At 40.5% G+C, this 21677-nt stretch overlaps 1 protein-coding gene across 1 annotated transcript in view; it reads left to right on the top strand.

Annotated features, from left to right (window-relative positions):
* The window catches only part of LOC134533088 (cGMP-dependent protein kinase, isozyme 1), a 145261-nt gene that overhangs the window by 97868 nt on the left and 25716 nt on the right, over positions 1–21677 (top strand). The window contains exon 4 of the mRNA XM_063370327.1: positions 2318–2579. Within this exon, the coding sequence (XP_063226397.1) occupies positions 2318–2579 (262 nt within the window). The remainder of the gene's footprint in view (positions 1–2317; positions 2580–21677) is intronic.

Raw genomic sequence — 21677 nt, 5'->3', positions numbered from 1 at the left:
ATGACCAATAGCGAAAACCTTTCTAAGATGTGGCCTTTAAGGTATCCTTTTTTTATTTTGCCGCAGCGCTTATTTTCTGCTGTTTTTGTAAGCTCAAACATTAAAAATAATAAATAAATATACATTTTCCAGGGATTGGCATTATAGTTTTAAAAAAAATTTTCTTAATTTGTTCATTAATATTACATGCAATACTCCATGAACAACTTAATTTGAACCGTTGGCATTCGCAACAACGAAATTTTAACAGAAACTGGTGTTTGGTTTCCAATCGCAGTTCGAAGCCGGTTGGGTGGAACCTGGAGTTTTCTCAGGTGTAAATGTGGCAGATGTTGTCGTAAGCCGGTGGGTTTTCTCGATGTGCTCCGGTTGCCACAACCAGCGCACCAAGTCGCTCCTTCATCTCATCGTTTAACCCAACCGCTACATTGAGGAGACGTTAAAAACTAGCTCATTTTCTTTATACGTCACTGTCCCGATCAAAGCAAAATTGTATCCAGAACGCGTCCTGAATGACCCAGCCAAAAAAGGCAGTGACTTCTCTGGCAGAAGTCCGTCGATTACAGGGAAGAAACCGCTGGCGAGGGCAGATAATCGTATAGCCATGTTATTGAAGCATATGCGTGATTCTCTTTATTGATACATTTAACTTTTGTACATTAATATGTGATAAAACTGATTAAGACAACCATGGAATAGTAACCATAACACAGTATTTAATACTATAATGCAAGAAATGTCATTAGATAACAAGCGCAAATGACGGTCTAATGTTTAAGCACTTCGTCTAGTATTCTTGAACATTTTTGTTACAGTAAATAGCAAATTAAAACTTACAATAGATGTAAGCTTATCTATTTTATAATATATATATTTTTTAATTTATCTTGTCATTGAGAACTCTGAAATTTTTTTTCAACTTTTGTTGCTCAGTTATACAGCGTCCTATTGTAAGTATAACAGAAAACTCAAGAAGACTTAGCAACTTCGCTATAAAAATTCGATTTCTTTGCCACAACAAAAAAATGTTGTTGCGATAGACAATACATTTTAATACGAATATGAGATACTGATATGTTAAATTGCTGCAAACTAAATCTTAGTTTTGAGTGTATATTTACAGTTTGCTTGAACTGTCGTTAAGATAGCGCATCAACACTCTTAATGATGAAGAAACTATGTTTTCTATAGAGAAAATTTTTATTTTCAATCCAAATTATTGTAAACTCGAATAAATAATATTATTAAATATAAGAAATATGTTCATTTAAAATAAACCATTTAATGGCAAAAAAATTAATTATTTAATATTATTGTTCATTTAGTGTTTGCATTTATTAAATCTGAAAAAATGAATTGTTTGGATGATTTTTATTTTGCCATGAAAAAAGTGGAGTTTGCGTGGAAATTTGATCTCGTGCTTGATGTCAATGTAGAGAGGCCCCCAATTTAGACGTCACTAGTTGTATAATTACGACATTGCTAATAGAGCTCCGTATTGAAATCGACTGTGGGACTCGGAATCGAACCGGTGAATCATATAGTCTGTGTCATTGTAGTTTGTCTCAGACTTGACAGTCCTCGAGAATAGTATATCAGTGGTGCCCCTCGCTAAGCTGTCGCTTTACAAACACTGTTGGCGGAACAACAGTGGCAGAAAAACACGCAGACCATTGGCGTTAACGTCGGGGACTGTCAGATCTGAGACAAGGGCCAAGGCGGTTGGGGGTTTGATACCCGGCGAGAGGGAGACGTGGTGGGGTCGTTACCACAACGCCAAAATACCATAACGCCGAATTACCACAACGCCGAGATACCATAACGCCAAATGTCAAAATTGACCACAGCACCGACAGCTAGAAAACTGCTGTGTACCACAACGCCGAAATAACAACTGAATGAATTTGTGTGTGTTTCTTAAATGTACCTTAACGCCGAAATAAAACAATCAAACCTAACCTTACCTAGCCTAACCTAGCGTAATATAACCTAACCTAACTTAACCTAGCCTATCCTAGCCTAGCCTACCCTAACCTAGCCTAACCTAACCTAGCCTAACCTAACCTAGTCTAACCTAACCTAGTCTAACCTAACCTAGTCTAACCTAACCTAGTCTAACATAACCTAACCTTTGTGGCAGTCCCGCAATGACATTTTTCGGCGTTGTGGTATTTCGGCGTTGTGGTGCGTCCCCGACGTGGTGGGCTTCGACGAGGGGTTCTCACGTTTTCCTCCCCCCCTCCCCCGGCCATCTCATCTCACACATGCATTCCCCGAGCTGGCCGGGCCGACGGACCGTGTGTGTCGCGGCTTGCAGGTCCGCGGAGCCGCCGATGGGCAACGGCGCGACGAGGCCGGGCCCGGGCAGGCCGCCGCCGTGCGCCGCCCCCGCCGCCGCCGCCGCCATGCCGGAGCCGCCGCCGCCGCCGGAGGAGCTGGTGCCGCAGCTGCGGCGCGAGGCGCGCGACTGGGAGGGCAAGGCGGACTGCCTGGAGGCCGAGGTGCTGACCTTGAGGCGCGAGCTGGAGGGCCGCGAGCAGGAGGTGCTGAGGCTGCAGCGCGAGGTGCACAAGCTCAAGGTCAGTTCCCCCTCCTCTACCCCCTCGGGACAATCATAGTCCCGTTTAGAGCCCGTCTACAATAGTCCGAACCTGTGCGTGGTCAGGGGCGCCTGAATTGCTGCCCATTGGAAGGGCAGCCCTTCAGGATATTTCTGACAGTGGTTAGTTTGTTAAGTGACCTGACCTAACCTAACCTAACCTAACCTAACCTAACCTAACTTAACCTAAACTAACCACTGTCAGAAAAATCCTGAATGGCTGCCCATCCAAGGGGCAACAATTCAGACAACCTTTCAAAAACACCACTGTCAGAAAAATCCTGATGGGCTGCCCATCCAAGGGGCAACAATTCAGACAACCTTTCAAAAACACCACTGTCAGAAAAATCCTGATGGGCTGCCCATCCAAGGGCAACAATTCAAACAACCTTTCAAAAACACTACTGTAAAAAAATCCTGATGGGCTGCCCTTCCAAGGAGCAAGTTTCAGGATTATTTAAACACTTAAAGAAACATGTTTTCAGAAATTGGATGGGCTGCCCTTCCAGTCGCTGTACAAACAAATAAAACCATTGCCAGAAAAATCCTGAAGGGCTGCCCATCCAACGGGCAACAATTCAGCTCCCTCCGTGGTGCGTGTCCTTATCCGAATGTGAGTGACGTCACATTGTCTCACCGAAAACTTCCCTGTCCACAATTGCGATGTCCGATGTCCGAATGTATTGATTTCTAAAGTTGTCACCAGAGCGCAGTAAATGTGCCAAACCAAATGTTTTTTTTTGTTTATTGTTTTTGATGCTTTGTAGTTAGAGATTGAACTTCATGAAAGTTATGTAACTTGTAAGTGACCAACAACACCTTCCATTTCCTTCAGCAACAAAAACCAAACACCACCTTTTTCAAAACGGGAACCGGAAATTCAAATATCGTGAGTGTTCTGTTCTTTTTTCTGTGTCCGAAGTACACAGGTTGGGACAAAAAGTTCAAATTGACGAATAACTTCGGACCACTACCAGGTAGTTTCGGACCTTCGCCCACTTGACGCATGACGTCAGAGGGTCACGTGGACCAATCAGCGACGAGCGTCCTTCGGACACAGTTTGGGACATTGCTATTGTAGACGGGCCTTTAGAACAACAACAGCCCTGAAGTCTTTTTTTAGGACTTCATAACAATTTACTTAGCCAATATAACGATGTCGGATTAATATCTGTTTAGTTGGGTCTTCAGTCATCACACATGTCTGTACCTAGGAGGCATAAGACACTATGTCATAAAAAAAAACATGTTTTTTTTTTCGAGAGCAGTTCAAAGAATTTAAAATAGTAATTAAATCATTTACTCAACTTTTTTCTACCCAAAATATGTTATTTTGACGTATAGTAGATCTTAGTGTTGTATGCCAATGGAAAGAATGGTTTGTCAAATTTATGGTTAAAAGTGCATTGAGCCCAAAAGTGGATATAGTGTCTTATGCCTCCGAGGTGCATATACAGAAAATATCTTAGTAATGTACACACAGCAAGCACGTGGTTCACAAGTACCTCGCCATGTTGTCTGCACATGGACGTAGATCCCGGGAGGAGAGAGGGGGGGCCCCCACCTCCCTGGAATGGAGGAGGGAGGGTTTCTGCACCCCCTGGAATTAAGAAGCCCCTAACTGAGGAGGCCCACTTACGCTTGCAAATTCGTGACTGTGAAACTAGGTTGATAAACGTAAACGTCAAAACAATGTTTTATGGAAAACTTTCTGTATGTTTTAAAATTTTCTGCTTATTGCACCTATCCAGAGATGACTTTTGTCGGTTAAGATCCACGCGGAAAAAATTTCGCCCCACCCCCTCCTTCCGAGAATCCAACAGATTTGCGCCCCTGCAACACACGATAGGAGAAAATGGATAACTTTTCTCGTATTTAAAATTAATAACAATTTCCGAATTTCATAAATGTTTGATTATGTAAAGTAAATTTTTTTAATGTTGAAATATAAGTTACAATCATGAGCCTGTAAAGTTTTACTTATTTTTCCAAAGCTTTATTTTACATATAGAGACTGGAAAGAAAACGTGCTCATTCCACCCTACAGTGTCCATCTCCTGGGCCAGTTAGACAAGGTATCTTCAAAGGGTCAACCTAGCCAGGGGTGTATCTGTGTAGGTGAGGCGGAACGATAGGTGCGACGCTCGCTGGTGCTTCTAGCGTGGTGTCGCCTCTAACGCAAAGTGTTCGAACTTGCGTGCAGTCTTCTCGTCGTGCATACAGAAACCATGAGATTTAAATGAAGAACCGTGGCCATAGCACTTTTTTTAAAATAAAAATTACGGTAAAGGTGAATTGCAACTGCACGTACCCACGGTGCTTCCAGTAATCTCTACCAGGAGCTTCAAGCATAAAAATTATTTTAAAAAACGTTATATCTCAATAAAAAATACTGTTTGAAAACTAAATCTGAAAAACCAAACTTTTCTTTCGACCTGAAAATATTTTTGAATACTTTACGTTAAGAAATACCTATAGTATGTCTTATGCAGTTTTAAATTCCATGAGTTTTTCTGAAGCTTTGCACATCGTAGATATATATGTATTTCTGTCAAGGGAGACTTTAAGGAATGTGTTAATAAATTATTTAACGGAATAAATATAACTGTTTGATGACTGCTTAAAAAAATGTTTTTGTAAATGTAGACTGTGTTTTGTGGAATCAGGAAATTTATTTTGTAGCCTCAATAAAACCATTCTTTATCAAAATAAAAAAAAATTCTGTCATTAAATAGCTACTTTGTGGCTTGAGTAGAGTTGAGTTAAATTTTTTTGCATAGTTTCAGCGTATTGAGTTGCTAAATCTCCATTTTTTTAATACTTAATTCTTTACCAAAACAAATTTTTATGCAAAATGTCGAGTGGCATTCACTTTTGATCTGAAAAATTTCAGTTGTGTAAACTATGTATTTCTGCTTTTTGGAAGGTTCTAGAAACTCCACAAATGTGAGTGACTTCGACAGCTAATCATACCAACGATATTTTAAAAAAAAAGTATATTAATTTCCTTTTTTAATTGCACCATTTAGTAGAACACGTCAGTTAGAACAATGTTCCACGTGAATATTGAACAATTGGCTCATATACGGTAAACATTCTTGATAGTTAATGGGAGTCGCACGTGACCTTGCTCCAGCGAGCCTCACAAGGTCAACCAACGCTTTCACTAAGCGAAGAATTTTAGCTCTTACGTATTCTGTTTTTGACTCGTGCGTGTATATGTTCATTTACTTCGCGACAGAGAACAAAAGGGTCGTGTGGTTTCAAGTTTTTTGGTAACTTTTTTTTTCGCAAAGACGCTTTGAAAACTTTTAACCTACTTATCGCAATTCTTAAAAAAAAATATGTATGAGTATATTTCTTACGCTACTGTAGACACAATAAAACTCAGACAGCTGGAATTGTATTTTTTTTTCTATTTTTTTCTGGTGTGTGTGTTCATACTTAAAGTCTAAAAAAAATGTTTTAAAAACTTTAATGTTTACGGTGAGTTGTCCTAAATTGCGTTAATTTTTATTCAGTGTTATTAAAATCCTTGTGAATTGATATCACAGCCTAATCTACTATTTAGTTGTATTAATCCCAAATTAAAACTTACTCTTTCTATATTCGCCCTCGTTGGGTTTAAAGTTATTTTACCGTCCCGGAAACGCAAGATCTCGATTGTTCTGAATACGTTCCAGAGCTACAGGTAACTTTATCGACATTTTTAACTCGTCGGCGCAGTATTTTTTTTTTTTTTTCGGGGAACGTAGCGCTTAATTTTATTTAATTGGAACGTGAATCTGTCGCAGACGTACACACACACGTGGGAATACTTCCACTCGAAACATGCTTGCCGTGCTGAGATCTTTCAAGCCGTCTCCAAGGATGTCGGTCTTTTGAAATTCTCAGGCACCGAACTGACGCGCGGGCGGATTCGCAGCTGCCGTGTTCCAGGGAGACGGGGTGAGCTCGCCCGCCGTGTTTGCCCGCCGGTGACTCGGTCTTTCGCGTCGTCGCGATAATTAACACGGCGTCGAGTGGCCTGCACGCGGCGGGCGCGTGAGGCTGTTTGCTGTTTGCCGCAGAGACGCAAAACCTCCCACCGCCTTCTTCCACTTCTTCCCTGCCGTCTTACACGTTTCGACGGACGAGGACGGCAGCTGAAATTTATTCTCCGCGAAATACTTTCCTCGATAATCACCACAACGAATTGCGAACCGGATGCGATTTTGTGAACACTGTTTGGACCATTCTTAATGGAAAGATGGGGCTGGGGGAGTTCCCTCCCTGACTTACGCCCATATTTTGCAGCACCCCCTACCTAAGGACACACACACACATGGTTTGCATATCATCTGAGGGGGGGGGGGGGGGGTAAACCACTCAGTTTTAAAACTGCTCAATATATCATATTAAGGTGTCTTAACGTAAAAAAAAATTATAATACGCTGAGGGCTAATGTTATCACATTTCATTTTAAGACTGTATTTTTGAAGGAGTGAAAATAGCTAAAAATGCGTCTTATCGAAATAATATTAGGCATGAAACTCCCTATAGAGTTTCTTGAAAGCACTCGAGGGACTTCCATTACACCTTTACCTTAATTTATATGCCCATTTAATGTTACGGTCACCGCTCTAATTTCACAGTTGTCCTAAGCACGACGAGAAGACTGCGCGCCAAATCCACAGCCTTGAGCTTAGAAGCGACACCGCGCTAGAAGCACCAGCCTCGCACTTATCATCGCGCCTCGCTTACACAAACTCCTGACTAGGCAATCCCCCTAAAGGGCTTTATGTCCTTTCCAGGTCATTTTTTATATTTACGTACCACGTAGTTTAACTTTCCGACTTTCTGAATAACTGAACTTTCACAAATAGAAAATAAGATATATCGCACACATTTTTTTCATAATTAATTGGCAAAGTCGCAATGTTAACTTTTTTCGCAATAGTATCGGTAAGGAGAATGAAATGGGATATAAAATCTGGAACATTTTAGGTTTAAAATTAGTTTTACTGTCTCCTATATAATATAGTTTAATTTCTTTGGGGAAAAAATTAATTTTACCTGGTCTTTAAAATTATCAGAATTGTTATATAGAATATTGGTATGTATGGCGTTGATAAACTCTGACACCGTTTGCCCAATCGCCATGAAATTTTGCACATATATTTTTTTTTTCATGCAGAAGGTTTTTATGCTGTCCATTATTTTGTAACTCGTTAGTAGATGGCGCTGCAGGACATCAACTTGTAAACCGTTCAACCGATCGCCATGGGTAAACAGAAAATCATATGTAATAGACATGCAAACAGCAATTGTGTGACATTTCTCTGTATCCACCACACTGTCGTGTGGGAGAAGCCTAAAATGTCCATCAAGTTCTGTCCCTGCCCGAACACGCCCGAATATTCACCTTCGGCCAACCTCGGGATTTGTTTTATTTTTGCGCAGGAAAAATGAATTCAAATATTAAAAATGGTCGGTTAGGTTAGCTACATTTAAAACACTTTAAAACACTATGGACGGTTAGTTAGGTTAGTATAGCTACAATAAAATAAGCAGAGAAATATAAATATATATAAACAAATCCCGAGGTTGGCCGAAGGTGAATATTCGGGCGTGTTCGGGCAGGGACAGAACTTGATGTACATCTTAGGCTTCCCGTCGTATGGCGCTATCTCGCGGACAGTACATCACATGGCCGGGTACTGCAGCTAGCACCTAGGTGCGAAAACAGCGCGACTCCACAGACTAGTCGACTGGTCGCTGCTGCATCGCACACGTGAAACAACCGCAGAGGCAACGAGAAGCCGAACCGAGGTCAGAAACGAGGCTGCAATTTTTTTTCCTCCTCCCCCCCCCCTTTCCCCGGAGTTCGGAAATAGCAGCCAATTTCCTCCCAACGCGCCTTGCGGCCCATAAAGCCGGTGTTTACCCATCTGCGGCCGCGCGAAGGAGTAATATTTACTCCGGCGATTCCAAAGTCTCTTAGGCGTCTGCGGTGCAGTTAAAATAACGTTTATGCCTCTAAACAATTTACCCGTTGCGTTGTGAAGTCCAGGCTCATATCGCCCCAGCATCGTCAAGATGAACAAACTGTCAGCGCAGGAAGATCTCCAGGCAACTGGTCTGACACCCACAGCGCGGTCATGAGCAGGTCGGGGGAAATGTCGGCGTAGTTACAGTAAGGCGACGTTTAAAAAATATGATGGTTTCGAAGTGAAACTTCTAATGCGACTTCCAACAAGGTTGCGTTAAACGTTTAACGCTCCTGGGGAGGGGGAATAGAAAGAGAAGGAACTAAGTAGAGAGTAAGAAAAAAATAAAGATCCTGACAGTTTGTAGTGTCGCCATATTTGTTTCAATTTTCAATACCCTTTTTGTATATTACAATTAAATTGCAGAAAAAAATCATGTTTCATAGACACATAAATAGTGAGTGTGTGTCATTTCTCTATGTCCACGAGGTCTTGCCGCGTCAATTTTCTTCTTGGGGCGAACCCGTCCGCTTAATTAAATAAACAGCTTTTATCGTTGAATGATTTCATGATTTATTTTAGTTTGATTTGATACAATATGATTTCACTAAAAATCAATTTCTCCCTTTTCCTATTTTCATTTCCACATTACGAAGTTTCACTTCTTCCGCGCGGAGGGACTCCACGCACTATTTTTTTTTTTTCATTGATATCACCATCGAAGAAAAATCAAACAACATTCTATTCTCAAAGCTTAATTTTTGTGTTGGGTCAAACTTAAATCCAGCCTGTCATGGTCTGTTGTACTCTTTAATATAAACGATAAGTCCGCTATTTACGGATTTGTAGTGTTGTAAAAAAATATTACTGTAAACTATTTGCTTAACGCAATTGTTCAGCCACAAAACGTAAATCTTACGAACGAGTACACTTTTTTTTCTGACAGGTAACTTTATCGACATTTTTAACTCGTCGGCGCAGTATTTTTTTTTTTTTTCGGGAAACGTAGTACTTAATTTTATTTAATTGGAACGTGAATCCGTCGCAGACGTGCACACATACGTGGGAATACTTCCACTTAAAACATGCTCGCCGTGCTGAGATCTTTAAGCCGTCTCCAAGGATGTCGGTCTTTTGAAATTCTCGGCTAATGCAGCATAGAGGGGTGGATCAGTCTTTCCTGTGGACGCGGACACGTTTTTGTTTACATCCCTGGATAAGGAAGACCCCATAATTGCGTTGGCCCGGGAGAAATTAAAAAAATAACCTTTCATATTCACGTCGAGATTTTTATACGTAATATTGCAGCAAACTTTTCACCTACATACTGTAAATTTTTTGTATTTTTACAAGGAAAGTCCCTGGAAACTCAGTTGCCAACGATATCGTTGTAAAATTACAAAAAAAAATACAGTGTAGTATAGTTTGTCAGAAAATAATAAATTTGTGTAAACTCCCGAAGAAGGAATTTTATAGGTATTTTATTAACATCATCTTAAAAAATCGTAATTTTATTTTACTTAAAGTTAATTTGTTCATTTTCCCCGCAGTTAGCGGAGTGAGCGCAATATAGTTGCCTATATACATATATTTTTTTTAAACGCTTAATTTTTTTTTTGTTAATCATATTGTGTCTGCGTTTGCTCCGTGGGGTTATCATTCTTTCTAATTTTTAAGACGCCGCAATATTGACACAAAAATCGACTCCCATCCCCCTCCCCTCTATTCCGGTCGAGGGAAAAACACGCGATGATACGTGGGCTACCAGCGGCTCGGGGGAAAGTCTTGTTTTCCCGCGGCCGAGCCGTGTTGTCTCCGAGCGAGTGATAAGGGCAGGGGAGAAAGCTGTCCTCCCCCCCCCCCCATATTCACTTCAATCCCTCCCCTCCGTCAACCCGCAGATACGGGCGACAGCGCTCCGGCAGGTTTCGACGCGCCGATAAGCTGCAGGGAAACTCGTTTCACGCCAAAGTCCATTGTCGGGCCTAGCGGTCGGCGCCTCAGCGCACTCGGCTGTGGGGACGACAGCATTATGACCCACGAAAAAAAAAATGTTAAAAAAAATGGTTGTCTGTAAAGTCGGTCTACGGACGAAAGTTTAAGGTGACAACGTAATAACAAAACATTGATGTAATGATTGCATACTTTTATGAATGAAATTGAATCATTTTTATTTTAATAATAAAAGAATAATTACTTTGAAATTATACTAGTAATCAGATTTTTAACATGCAAGAATGATTAACCTTTATTGCCGAAATTTTTGTTGTAATAAGCAATTGAAACCACATTAACTTTTCACTTCACTTTATAAACAGTCGACGAAACAGTTCACGTGTAGATTCAAGCTGTCTTTCTTCTCCTCGGACGCATAGGCAAATCGAGTGGAAGAGAGATAGATGCGGCGCAAGCGTACAATGAGCGTAACGGGACACAGCGTAACGGGACACTTTTTCGTGCGTGCAGCCGGCGTTCATCGATTTATTAGACGTTGTCACGTCAAAACCTTTGTGAATCAGTGGAATTTCACTGTAGAACTGTTGAAGCTGCTCCATTAACGAACTGAAACAATTTTCACATGATTTTTCCCCCCCTCAGTGAAATTCACTGATTTTCAATATGTAGTTTATAAAAAACACTTCAGAGCACATGTTGCACCTGTACACTCGTGGTGCCTACATAATTTTATATTGTAAATTATCGCATTTAAAAAAAAAAAAAACTTCATTTTGGTGCAGAGAATGGAACACTTAAAAACATATTCCCGTCAACCTTGGGACGGCCACTGATATTCATAACAATGGCCTTATCTCTCCCCACCGTTCCGTGTCTACGCTACTGTGCAGCTGAAGAGACAGCTGGGACTAACGGGAATACCCGTTGCGGATGTTTGTTCGGTGTTGGTGAGCAGCGAAGAGACTTTCTGCAGATTATTTTTACCCTTGCCAATCGTCAGAGATGACGCACCATATAGATCGTCATGCTGGAATCACAGTAGCGCGACGTACGCGACGCGACGACGCGATGCGATAGCTAAACGTCGCGTTATTTCGAGCATGCGGGTCCTAACCCACGTGACAAACAACAATAAACATTTCGTAGACATACATAAATTTTTCTGGCCATTTCATACAAACCACACATACGACAGGGATCAATGTTTTCAGGTTGTAGTATTTTTTTTAAGGTAACGTGTTTGAGAGAAATATGCTTAGAGGAAAATTCACCGTTCATTTATAAGATTGCACAGATAAATTTAGTAAACGAAATCTTTAAAATACATGAATAATTCAAATTCTAACCAATTAACAAGTCCAGCCATCATTCGGAAACGAAATTCCGATGTGCATTTCAGTCACGTCGCGCCCGCGCCGCGATGGAAATAGAAAGAAGAAAATCTTTCTAATCGGAAAGTCTGTCGCGTTTGGCGAATTTCATAGTACTGACGTCACAGCTGTGATGAACGTGATTGGCTGGGGATTTCTTTTATTCGCGTCGCGCCCGTCCGCTTCTGTGAATACACATCGCGCCACAGCAAGGCATCGTGGTCTCACCAGGCGGGCCCCTTGGCATATCCGAAAATATAGTTAACTAGCTGCCCGACCCGGCTTCGCACGGTTGTATTAATTGGGGGGGGGGGGGGGAAATGAGACCAAATATCTTATTTACAGTTAAAATAAATGAAATAAAATGAAAATTAATTAATTTTGACAAAAACTTAATACAATGCTTTGTAATGTACCGAAGAAAAAACGAATAGCACCGATGGTTTCCCGACTCTCGAGCACGCAACGTTGTCATGGAGACGAAGTACCCACTGTTTCCCGGGCTTAAACACCAATCAACATTGATAATCAGTTTATTATTAATTATAAATTATTAAGACCGTTAATCGAAATAAAAACTATCCTATCTCTCAAGTTGGAAAAAAAATTACACATAAATGCCAATTTTCATCGAAATCGGTTGACTTGGTGAAGAGTTCACTGGAAACAAACATCAGGACACTGGATTTATATATATTAAGATTTAAGTATTCCCCATTCACCGAACTCCAGCACTCACCGATACGCGAATTTTTTTCATCCCCAGCGCGTACGCCTAAATTATTGTTTTTGAGCATGGATGACGATAGCATAAAAAACTATTGAAATCTGAACGACTTTACAGAATTCGATAGATTTTGTTTTATCGGATAGATATTTTCACTGCAGAGACCTGCATGTACAGAAATAGTATATACAGTCAGGGGCGCAACAACAAGGGGGGGGGGCAGGGGATTTTGCCCCCCCCCCCCCCCTTCTGAAACCTTGAAGTGGGGGTAAACGGAGGCAAAGAAAGTGCTGTGTAATCAATTTTTAGATAATAAAACTGCTTAAATAGCACCATTTTCCGCATTGAAATACAAATTTTCCCGGGGGAGGACCTCCGGACCCCCCGCTTCAATAGGGGGGGATCGATGATTCTTTATAAAAAGGTATATTGCCCCCCCCCCCTTTTGGAAATTTAGATGTTGTGCCCCTGTATACAGTGAAATGTTTTTTTTTTTTTTTTTAATTTCAAGCTATTTTTCATACATTAAGGGCTTCAAAACAAAAATTCAACAAAACAAAACTCGTGACCCCCTCGTCTCCCGAAGGGGGGGGGGGGTGAGATTTGCGACGCGCGGTCGACGCCGCGTTCACAAATAAACCTCCCGCGGACGGCCGCTATCGTAAACCGAAGCGCGCGGTGCCCACGCAGCAACCATCTCGCAGCCATCACCGGCGATAAAAATACATTTATCCACGTAAACTTATCAACCTTGGCTGCACACAGAAAAAAAATTTTTTGTAAGTGTACAAAAAAGATTTCTTTGGAAAAACAGTCGCCCAGAAATAGTTTGTAATTCTACAAGAAATATATTGCAACTTTATACAATACGTGGCTATTGTTATTTTTGCATATATGAATTACTAGCTGTGCCCGCGACTTCGTCTGCGTGGAATAATGTCTTTGGGTAGTATTTTTATTTATTTAGGCTAATTATTTTATAAATAAGACACATACGTAGGTATAAATACTTTAATGAGCTATTTGCAGTGTTTCACTGAAAAGAGATTATTAAATTGTTTAAGTATATAAGTACATAAGGCATAAAGTATTAATATGAGTTTATTTAAGTACATTTTTATAAACTACGTTTTTTTGTTTTCCCATCTTTTGCCAAAACATAAAGATAAGTATTCGCATGCGTGTGGCACAGTCGTCTGCCCTCACGGTTCTGCCCGTTCGGGTAAGCACACGTAGGCATATTTCCCCACCTACACCGCGCCGTACCACGTCGCGCTCCGCCACCCCCCCCCCCCCCCCCAACCGTGCGCGGCTGCACAGCGCTCATTGTGTACGGCGCGGTGCTTGGCAAGTTTCTTACTCGCGTTAACTTCAGTGTTCACATTTTGTAATGACTCCGTAAATGTTACATCAGAATAGCTCTAATATGTTGTCTCTTGTCGCAAACTTATAAAACATTCACATAAACCTTACATATTTCCATACAAACTTTCATCCCCTATTCCTTATGGTTATTTTACACCCTTGAGGGTAAAACTTTTACAAACTTTGAATGTCATATTTATTTATATCGAATCAACAGCCTAAAAAATAAGTTTCAAGTTTATATCTCTAAAAATGACGATACTTCCATACGTCTTTTCGTCCCCCCTTTCAACCCCTTGCAACCCTTTTTAGGCTCTAGTCTATCTGTGTACCAAATTTCATTGAAATCGGTTCAGTAGTTTTGGCGTGAAAGCGCGACAGACAGACAGAGTTACTTTCGCATTTATAATATTAGTAAGGATGTTTTTCGAGATAATACTGAGTGTTTCTTACGAAAATTGGCGCATAATTTTATATTTTAAATGAATTTTCATTCAAGCATAATATTTTTTTAAACCATGTAAAAGATAATCGAATATTTATTAATTGGACTTTATTTGGTTTTACTATGCTTATTAATGTGCGCAGTTAATACTGGAAAGCTGTTCAGGGAAGGGTTTACAAATGACTTTTAACTATTGGAGGTACTGGAACAAAACAAAGAATCCGTACCAACGAACACTTTTTTGAAGTGATACAGTTGTTTTCGTTTAAATATGCAAATTTACGAATATCTGTAATTTTACATGAATATTTCAGTTACATTTTCAAAAAAAAACTATACAGTATACGTTAAGCGCGAGGGGTCCTCGCGAAATAAGCGCCGGTTTCCGGGCCAGTTGTCGGCCGGTGATTGTGGTATTTTTTGCAATTTGCGAACGCCTCTTGCAGGTTATGACTCTTGAGAGGCTTTAAGACTTGGTACCACACGACAAGCTGGTTATTTTATTTTCTTGATAAAGGGAATTTTTTTTTAATTTTCTAGCGATAGCTCCCTTGCAAGTGTCGTTTCGTCACAACGATTCCCACTAGATATTTAATAAAAGTTATTTTGGAGCAGTAAGATGTTAACGAATATGATCATAATTATTAACACTTGCGAAACGTTTTACTCCTGTTAGATAATTTAAAATAGATATATATGTTGAGAAGTCTTGAGACGAAACATAAAATGGAATAGACCTATAGTAACAAATTTACAGGAAGTACTCGTTTTAAAAAAAACGTAATCACAGATTAATGAAATAAACAAAGGTTCACGTGACCACCAGCTTGCAATCAAACACCGCCAAACTTCTTACCGTCATGCTCTGTGCAGACTGAAGTTTGGTGACAGTTATCTTGAAACGTTATAGCAGAACTATTCTGTTGTCCTCTCTTTTCAGTGAACATGCGACGATGGAAGAGGGACAGGGGTCAGGACTTCCCCAACGCACGTACACCTCGCCGCGTCCCACAGAACCTAAACAAGTCGGCGCACACGTTGGCGTGACAGAAGGGTAGTGACCCTAGCACGCCCACCTCTAAAAGGGAGACTCGCGGTCGATATCTCGCAGGCGTTTCTTGTGGATATCTCCGAGAGATATTTCGTGACGTCATCCATCCTACTTACCTCTCCTCCTTCACCAACCATCCTCCCCCCTCACCCTCCTGTTGCTCCATCTACTTCCGCGAAAATCATTTAGCAACGCCTCTTCTCGCTAGTTCTCCTCGAACGGCCCCCGAACATTTGAATTTCATTACGTCGTTTTAATGTCTTGCCATTTTCCACCACGGGGACAGCGCCTGGGAATTCTTCGAGCAGCTGTGGGACTTAAAATGTGAAACGTCTTGCGTGTTCGACCGAAACCCCGTTTCAGCCTCCATTCAAACCTGGCCGCCGATAAACAGAAAAATTCGCTTCTCCCCTGATCGATCGTCACTTGCATTTCGGAGGGACCAATTTCGAATTCCCTGTTTGACCGTTACCGATTCTGGTTACGAATGATGCCCCGAAATCACTCGAGTAAATTTCTGGAACTTTTTTTTACATTATTTCATTTCCAATTCATTCCTTAATAGCGCTGATTAGTTTTGTTCGATATTTACGTCATTATTGACCCCGCTGTCAGTCTAACGTGAAACTCAATTAAATCTCGACAGGAGAAACTGTGGTTAATTCAGCTATGGCGCGTGATGATTTTCAACTACCGTATCACGCCACAGAGAAAAGAATTTTAAGAAGTCGATTCATGTAAAGATTCCGTAAATTTTTTGACGTGACAACGTCTAATAAATCGATGAACGCCGGCTGCACGCACGAAAAAGGATGACTCGTTGTCCCGTTACGTTTTGTCCCGTTACGCTCATTGTATGCTTGCGCCGCATCTATCTCTCTTCCACTCGATTGGAACAACCATCGATTTGACTTTTTCGAGGCACATTAAACTTGAAACACTCCCATTCGTTTCCTACTTTTCCTATCATCGTCCTATCCTTAAAAGAATAACACAGATTGGAAGAAGTTAAATAGCAAACATGTATAATAGTAATAGTTAAAATAATCTTTTCGTTAAAGTAATAAACATATTTGAATTAATGAGTGCAAATAAAAGTAAATTTATCAATTAAATTGTAGATTTCATTTCACTCCTTCTTTGTATCCATACAAAATAGTGATAATTCAATAAAAATTATTCAATTTTATTCATAAAATTATGCAATCATTTCATTAGTGTTTTGTTATGACGTTGTCACGTTAAACTATCGTCCATAAACCGACTTTACAGACAACCAATTTTTTCGAATTAATTTTGTACGAGGCTGAACGTTCGTGCCTCGTCTGTACGTGAGTGCACGTAATTCGGTTACGATGTTGCTTATTAGCTATTGCTGTCTCGCAGATATCCAGGACGAGTCGAAATAGCTCTGCTCTAATAATTATTATTTTACCTACTTAAATATTGTTTAAAGCTATATTAAAAATTGGCCAGTCCTTATTCAGTTTCCAAGTCCAGTCTGTTGGCTGTAGGTTCACCTACGGCTGGCATTATACAGCTGTTTAAGGACTTAAGCGCGTAATATTGTCCCCATTTTTGAACAATCATAAACGCCATTGCATATAAGCTGACGGCATTTTTTGTTGCTCACGTAAAATGTAGTAGGTATGCTTTTGACTCTCTCTCTCTCTCTCTCTCTATCTATATATATATATATATAATTGCTTGATTTTTCAGTTAAAAAAACATATAACAATCTGGATTGGTCACGGCAGTGGTTTTTTTTATTTACTGCACATAATGATTAATAAAGTTTCGCGCAAGACTCCGTACATTTTTATCTCAAACCATTGTGTTTGAACTCTTTTTAAACACTCTAAATGCTTTCAGGGGTACTCTGCGGTTTCAACTGAGATTTAGAATAGCTAGTGCACTGCCACTGAACTTCAAAACCACTTTGTCATTCTCTTAACGTGGCCTGTGTGTGCGTGTACGCACAGGATCACTCATACACTGATCTTCACAACCACCAACGAAATACACCTGCCCGATATAAAATATAATATGAAAGGTAAAGTGTACCTAGGTTTCACTGACCCGATCCCTCCAAGAACATTTTCGAAGTTCGCCAACCGCTGGTGGAACTAAGCGGACGGAAAATGAAATTCCATTTTTAGGAAATATTATTTTTTTTACGATTTTATGATATTTAAAAAAAAATTCCCCTGGCCAAATCTTCAATTTCAGTTACTATCAGATATACGTGATAGACATACCTTCCTGGGAGAGAAAAAAAAGTGAACAAGTCTTTCAGTACTCGCCAGAGTTGTGTGACATCTAACCTCGCTAACGAGCAAATTTATGCGTTCTCTTTTTGAAAAAAAAAAAAAAAACGCTTACAATACGAAACTCGGACACGAAATTAAAAGTAGAATTGATTGAAATAACGCCGAGCGTGATAAATATACGCAAAACTACATTTATTGACGCGGATCACACGCACATAGTTTCCTCACCCGCCGCTAGAATACGCTGCCGGAACATCTGCGTCGACTAATGCATCATTTCTTTGTCAGACAGAAAATTTAAAACTATATAATGAAACGACTCTGATAAACGCGAAAATGACTTTGGACTTGATTTTCGACAAGGAATTTTATTAAAATACTTCCTTTATATATATATATTTTAATTCGTTCCTTTAACTTCCGCGGTACTCAACGAAATTACTCTTACCAAATGCCGTATACCGAAAGCTAATATGTTACACAGCAAAAATAAAAAAGCAAGGAATTATCACGCGTGTTTTGATTAGTTTGACGCACCTAACCTAACCTAAATTTTATTTACAACAGCAAAAAAATAATAATAATCCAAAGATGCAGGAGCGCGACTCGGGAGTCAATTAATATTACGTTGCCCCAAACCGCGGTAGACCTAAGATGCACATAAAGAACTGCCATTCCCGATTACACCCGAACAATTCACCTTCGGCCAACTTCGGGATCTGTTTTATTTTTGCGCAGGAAAAATGAATTCAAATATTAAAAGTGGTCGGTTAGGTTAGCTACATTAAAACACTTTAAAACACCATGGACGGTTAGTTAGGTTAGTAAAGCTACATTAAAATAAACAGAGAAATCTAAATATATATATATATATAAACCCGAGGTTCGCCGAAGGTGAATTATTCGGGTGTAATCGGAAATGGCAGAACTTTATGAGCATCTTAGGCTTCCCCAAACCGCACGCATCGCACTTACTTCCACTCGGGTTCTGGAGGGGTGTGGAGGGGAGTGGAGGGGGAGGTCCCGGAACCCCCGGAACAAAAGGCCGGCGCACGCGACGCGACCACAGCCACTGCTAACCAGGCCGCGGCGATCCGCGCGACACGCAAGGCACGTGACCACGTCGCCTTTTGCGACCCTTATCGCTCCGCTGGCATGACCCCCCTCCCCATTCACCCTACCACCTTCACGGAGCTGAACGAACCCTTTCTCGGGCAAGCCCGGCGGGGAAACGACACAATGTCGTCCCCGAAACAACCAGCGCCACCCGAAACCTCCCCCGCACGGTAGATTCTTTTCTACTCTGTCCAACTCTTCTTCCAGAACCATCCTTTTCTGTTTCCCCGTAACCAACCTGCTTGATATTAATGCATGAACCCGCATGCAAGTGCCCAGGTGGTTTCCCTGTGTCTACGCAGGTTTTTACCTGGTGGGGCCGAACTTAGTTTTCGGTTAGGTTAGGAGCAAAAAAATTTGTTGTCTGTAAAGTCGGTTTACGGACGATAGTTTAACGTGAAAACGTCATAACAAAACATTGATGAAATGATTGCAAACTTTATGAATAAAATTTAATTATTTTTATTTTAATAATAAAAGAATAAATAATTGAAATTATACTAGTAATCAGATTTTTCAAATGCAAGAATAATTAACCTTTATTGCCGAAATTGTTGTTGTAATAAGCAATGAAAACCACATTAACTTTTCACTTTACTTTATAAACAGTGGAGTGGAAGAGAGATAGATGTGGCGCAAGCGTACAATGAGCGTAACGGAACAATGTGCGTAACGGGACACTTTTTCGTGCGTTTAGCCGGCTTTCATCGATTTATTAGACGTTGTCACGTCAAAAAAATATCCAGCGCCGGGTTGTTGTTTATGACGACCACCGGGAGACGTCGGAGGATGGGGACCCGACTTCCGATACCGCTCCGGCCATCTTGATTCAGCTTCTCGAGGTTTCCCGGGGTCGCGCCACGCGAGTGCTGGCTCACACTGTGTGCGCAGGCGCCGCTTCACTAACGGGCATTTGCCCAGAGCGCCAGTTTTTCGTGAGGCGGGAGAATTTGAGTTGCGAAGAATTATGGGACGGACAAACCTACGTTTATTAATCTACTGTAATGATTTGATTTTCAAAAGTGGACATATTATCTTATGCCTCCGAGGTACAGAATTAAATAAAATCGCCAACTTATTGAAGCATCCCTCGTGCACGGATCTAGTTTCTTCTTCATTTAAAAGCTCGAAATCAGTTCTTAGTGGAGAGTCTCCCTTTTGACTATAAATAAAAATACAAATTGCCGTTGCAGCTAGATTTTGAGAAATGATTAAAAGTTGAGAGAAAAGATAAAGGAGCTTGGAATAATCTTTTTTAATAAATTTGTATTTATTAAATCGCCTCACATAATTTTTTTTTAAATGGCCATGTCCTGGAAATTTTGTAGTATTGTGTAAGGTATTTCTATGCATTAGTTAGACAGGAGAAGCATAGAAATTTTTGTAGGTTGTAATCTTCTAGGCTTGATTTGTGTCTGTAAGTGAATCATCGCCGATGTTTCGTCACAAAGTGCAGTCGCAATCGTGAGGACGCTAGCAGTAGGATGGTTACCCACTGTTGCTGTTAGCACTCTGAAGATGGGTAATGCAGTGTGTACCAAAACATCAGTGATGAGCGACATCAAGACGTGGCTTAGTCCTCAAAGAATTCAGTCTATTGCCAATGACCGCGGAAGCCTGCCAGTTACGTTATTGATACGTTGGTTATTTTTAATGCGAAAATATAAGTTGGAAAATCGTGTTCTCAGCAAACACTTTCACTGTGGGACATCCGAGGGATCTCAACGAATAACTTATGAGCCGTTGGTGCTTGTGACATTGCGCTTGAAAGGCACCATGAACGCAGCAGTAGCACCGCTGACGAAGTAATAAAAAACAGCGTTGAGCGCTATTGAGTTGCTATATGCTTATGTTAATGACTGAGGGTTTGAGTAACTAAAATCTTTCGATTTCAGTGACTTATAACATTAATGATGGTAAGAGCAGTGAACTTGCCTCATGTTCAACTAGCCAGCCATTACATTCCCCTGCGAGTCCCGCCACCCGCAATGCTGAAGTATGGCGACAATTGCCTACCTACAGGCGAATCAACAATCGTGTTTGACTTATCGTCGCTGCCGCGGCAAAACATGTCCTCCGCAAACATAACCAAACAATATTTTTTACTCGTTTGAAACACAGTATCAGACATCAAACGTTATCCATGTATCCTGATTATAAGTTTTAAATTTTCGTGCGATAATTTTTTTAAACTCAAATGCACAAAAACGTTGAAAACTTAAAACCTCTTTGTCGTGGATGCTTCTCAATAAAGTAAACTTTTTATCTAGATAATTGCCTACTTTCCAAAGGAAATGAAATACATTTTAACAAAATGATTTCTCTTTTGATTTTCAATATTTGTATCTAGCCTTTTTAAGGCCTGTCAAATAAATATTAAATACTTTTTATTTTGCTTATTTATATCATATAGCCTATATTTAATGCACCACCTTGTTTTTTTGCACATTATGTTCATTGAAGCTTGGTTTTGTTCCAGATTGTATTTCTCTTTACACACTAAAAACTAAACAAAAAATTTCGTCCTTTGGTTAAAGAATTCGAGGCAAGTTATACTTCCCATTTGAATCATGCCTAGCTCGGACACGGAGTGGCTGATCCATTAGAGATAACGGGTGTTCCAGTGTTAATGGCGCATATGTTGGGAGGTGACAGGACACAACCAGGCAAGCACAAGTCACCACGCACTGCATGCTCGAAACTCAACCGGAGAGATGGTGCTATCCTGCAGACTCTGATAAAAGTGTAATTCACGGCAACGGTCTGCATCTCCAAGCACGTTGCACGTACGGCCTCGCGTACGGCGACG

This window comes from Bacillus rossius, chromosome 6 (assembly GCF_032445375.1).
Source record: "Bacillus rossius redtenbacheri isolate Brsri chromosome 6, Brsri_v3, whole genome shotgun sequence".
NCBI classification, from domain to species: Eukaryota; Metazoa; Arthropoda; class Insecta; order Phasmatodea; family Bacillidae; genus Bacillus; species Bacillus rossius.
The sequence above is the reverse complement of the archived record's forward strand: the minus strand, read 5'-3'. Positions and strand labels throughout refer to the sequence as shown.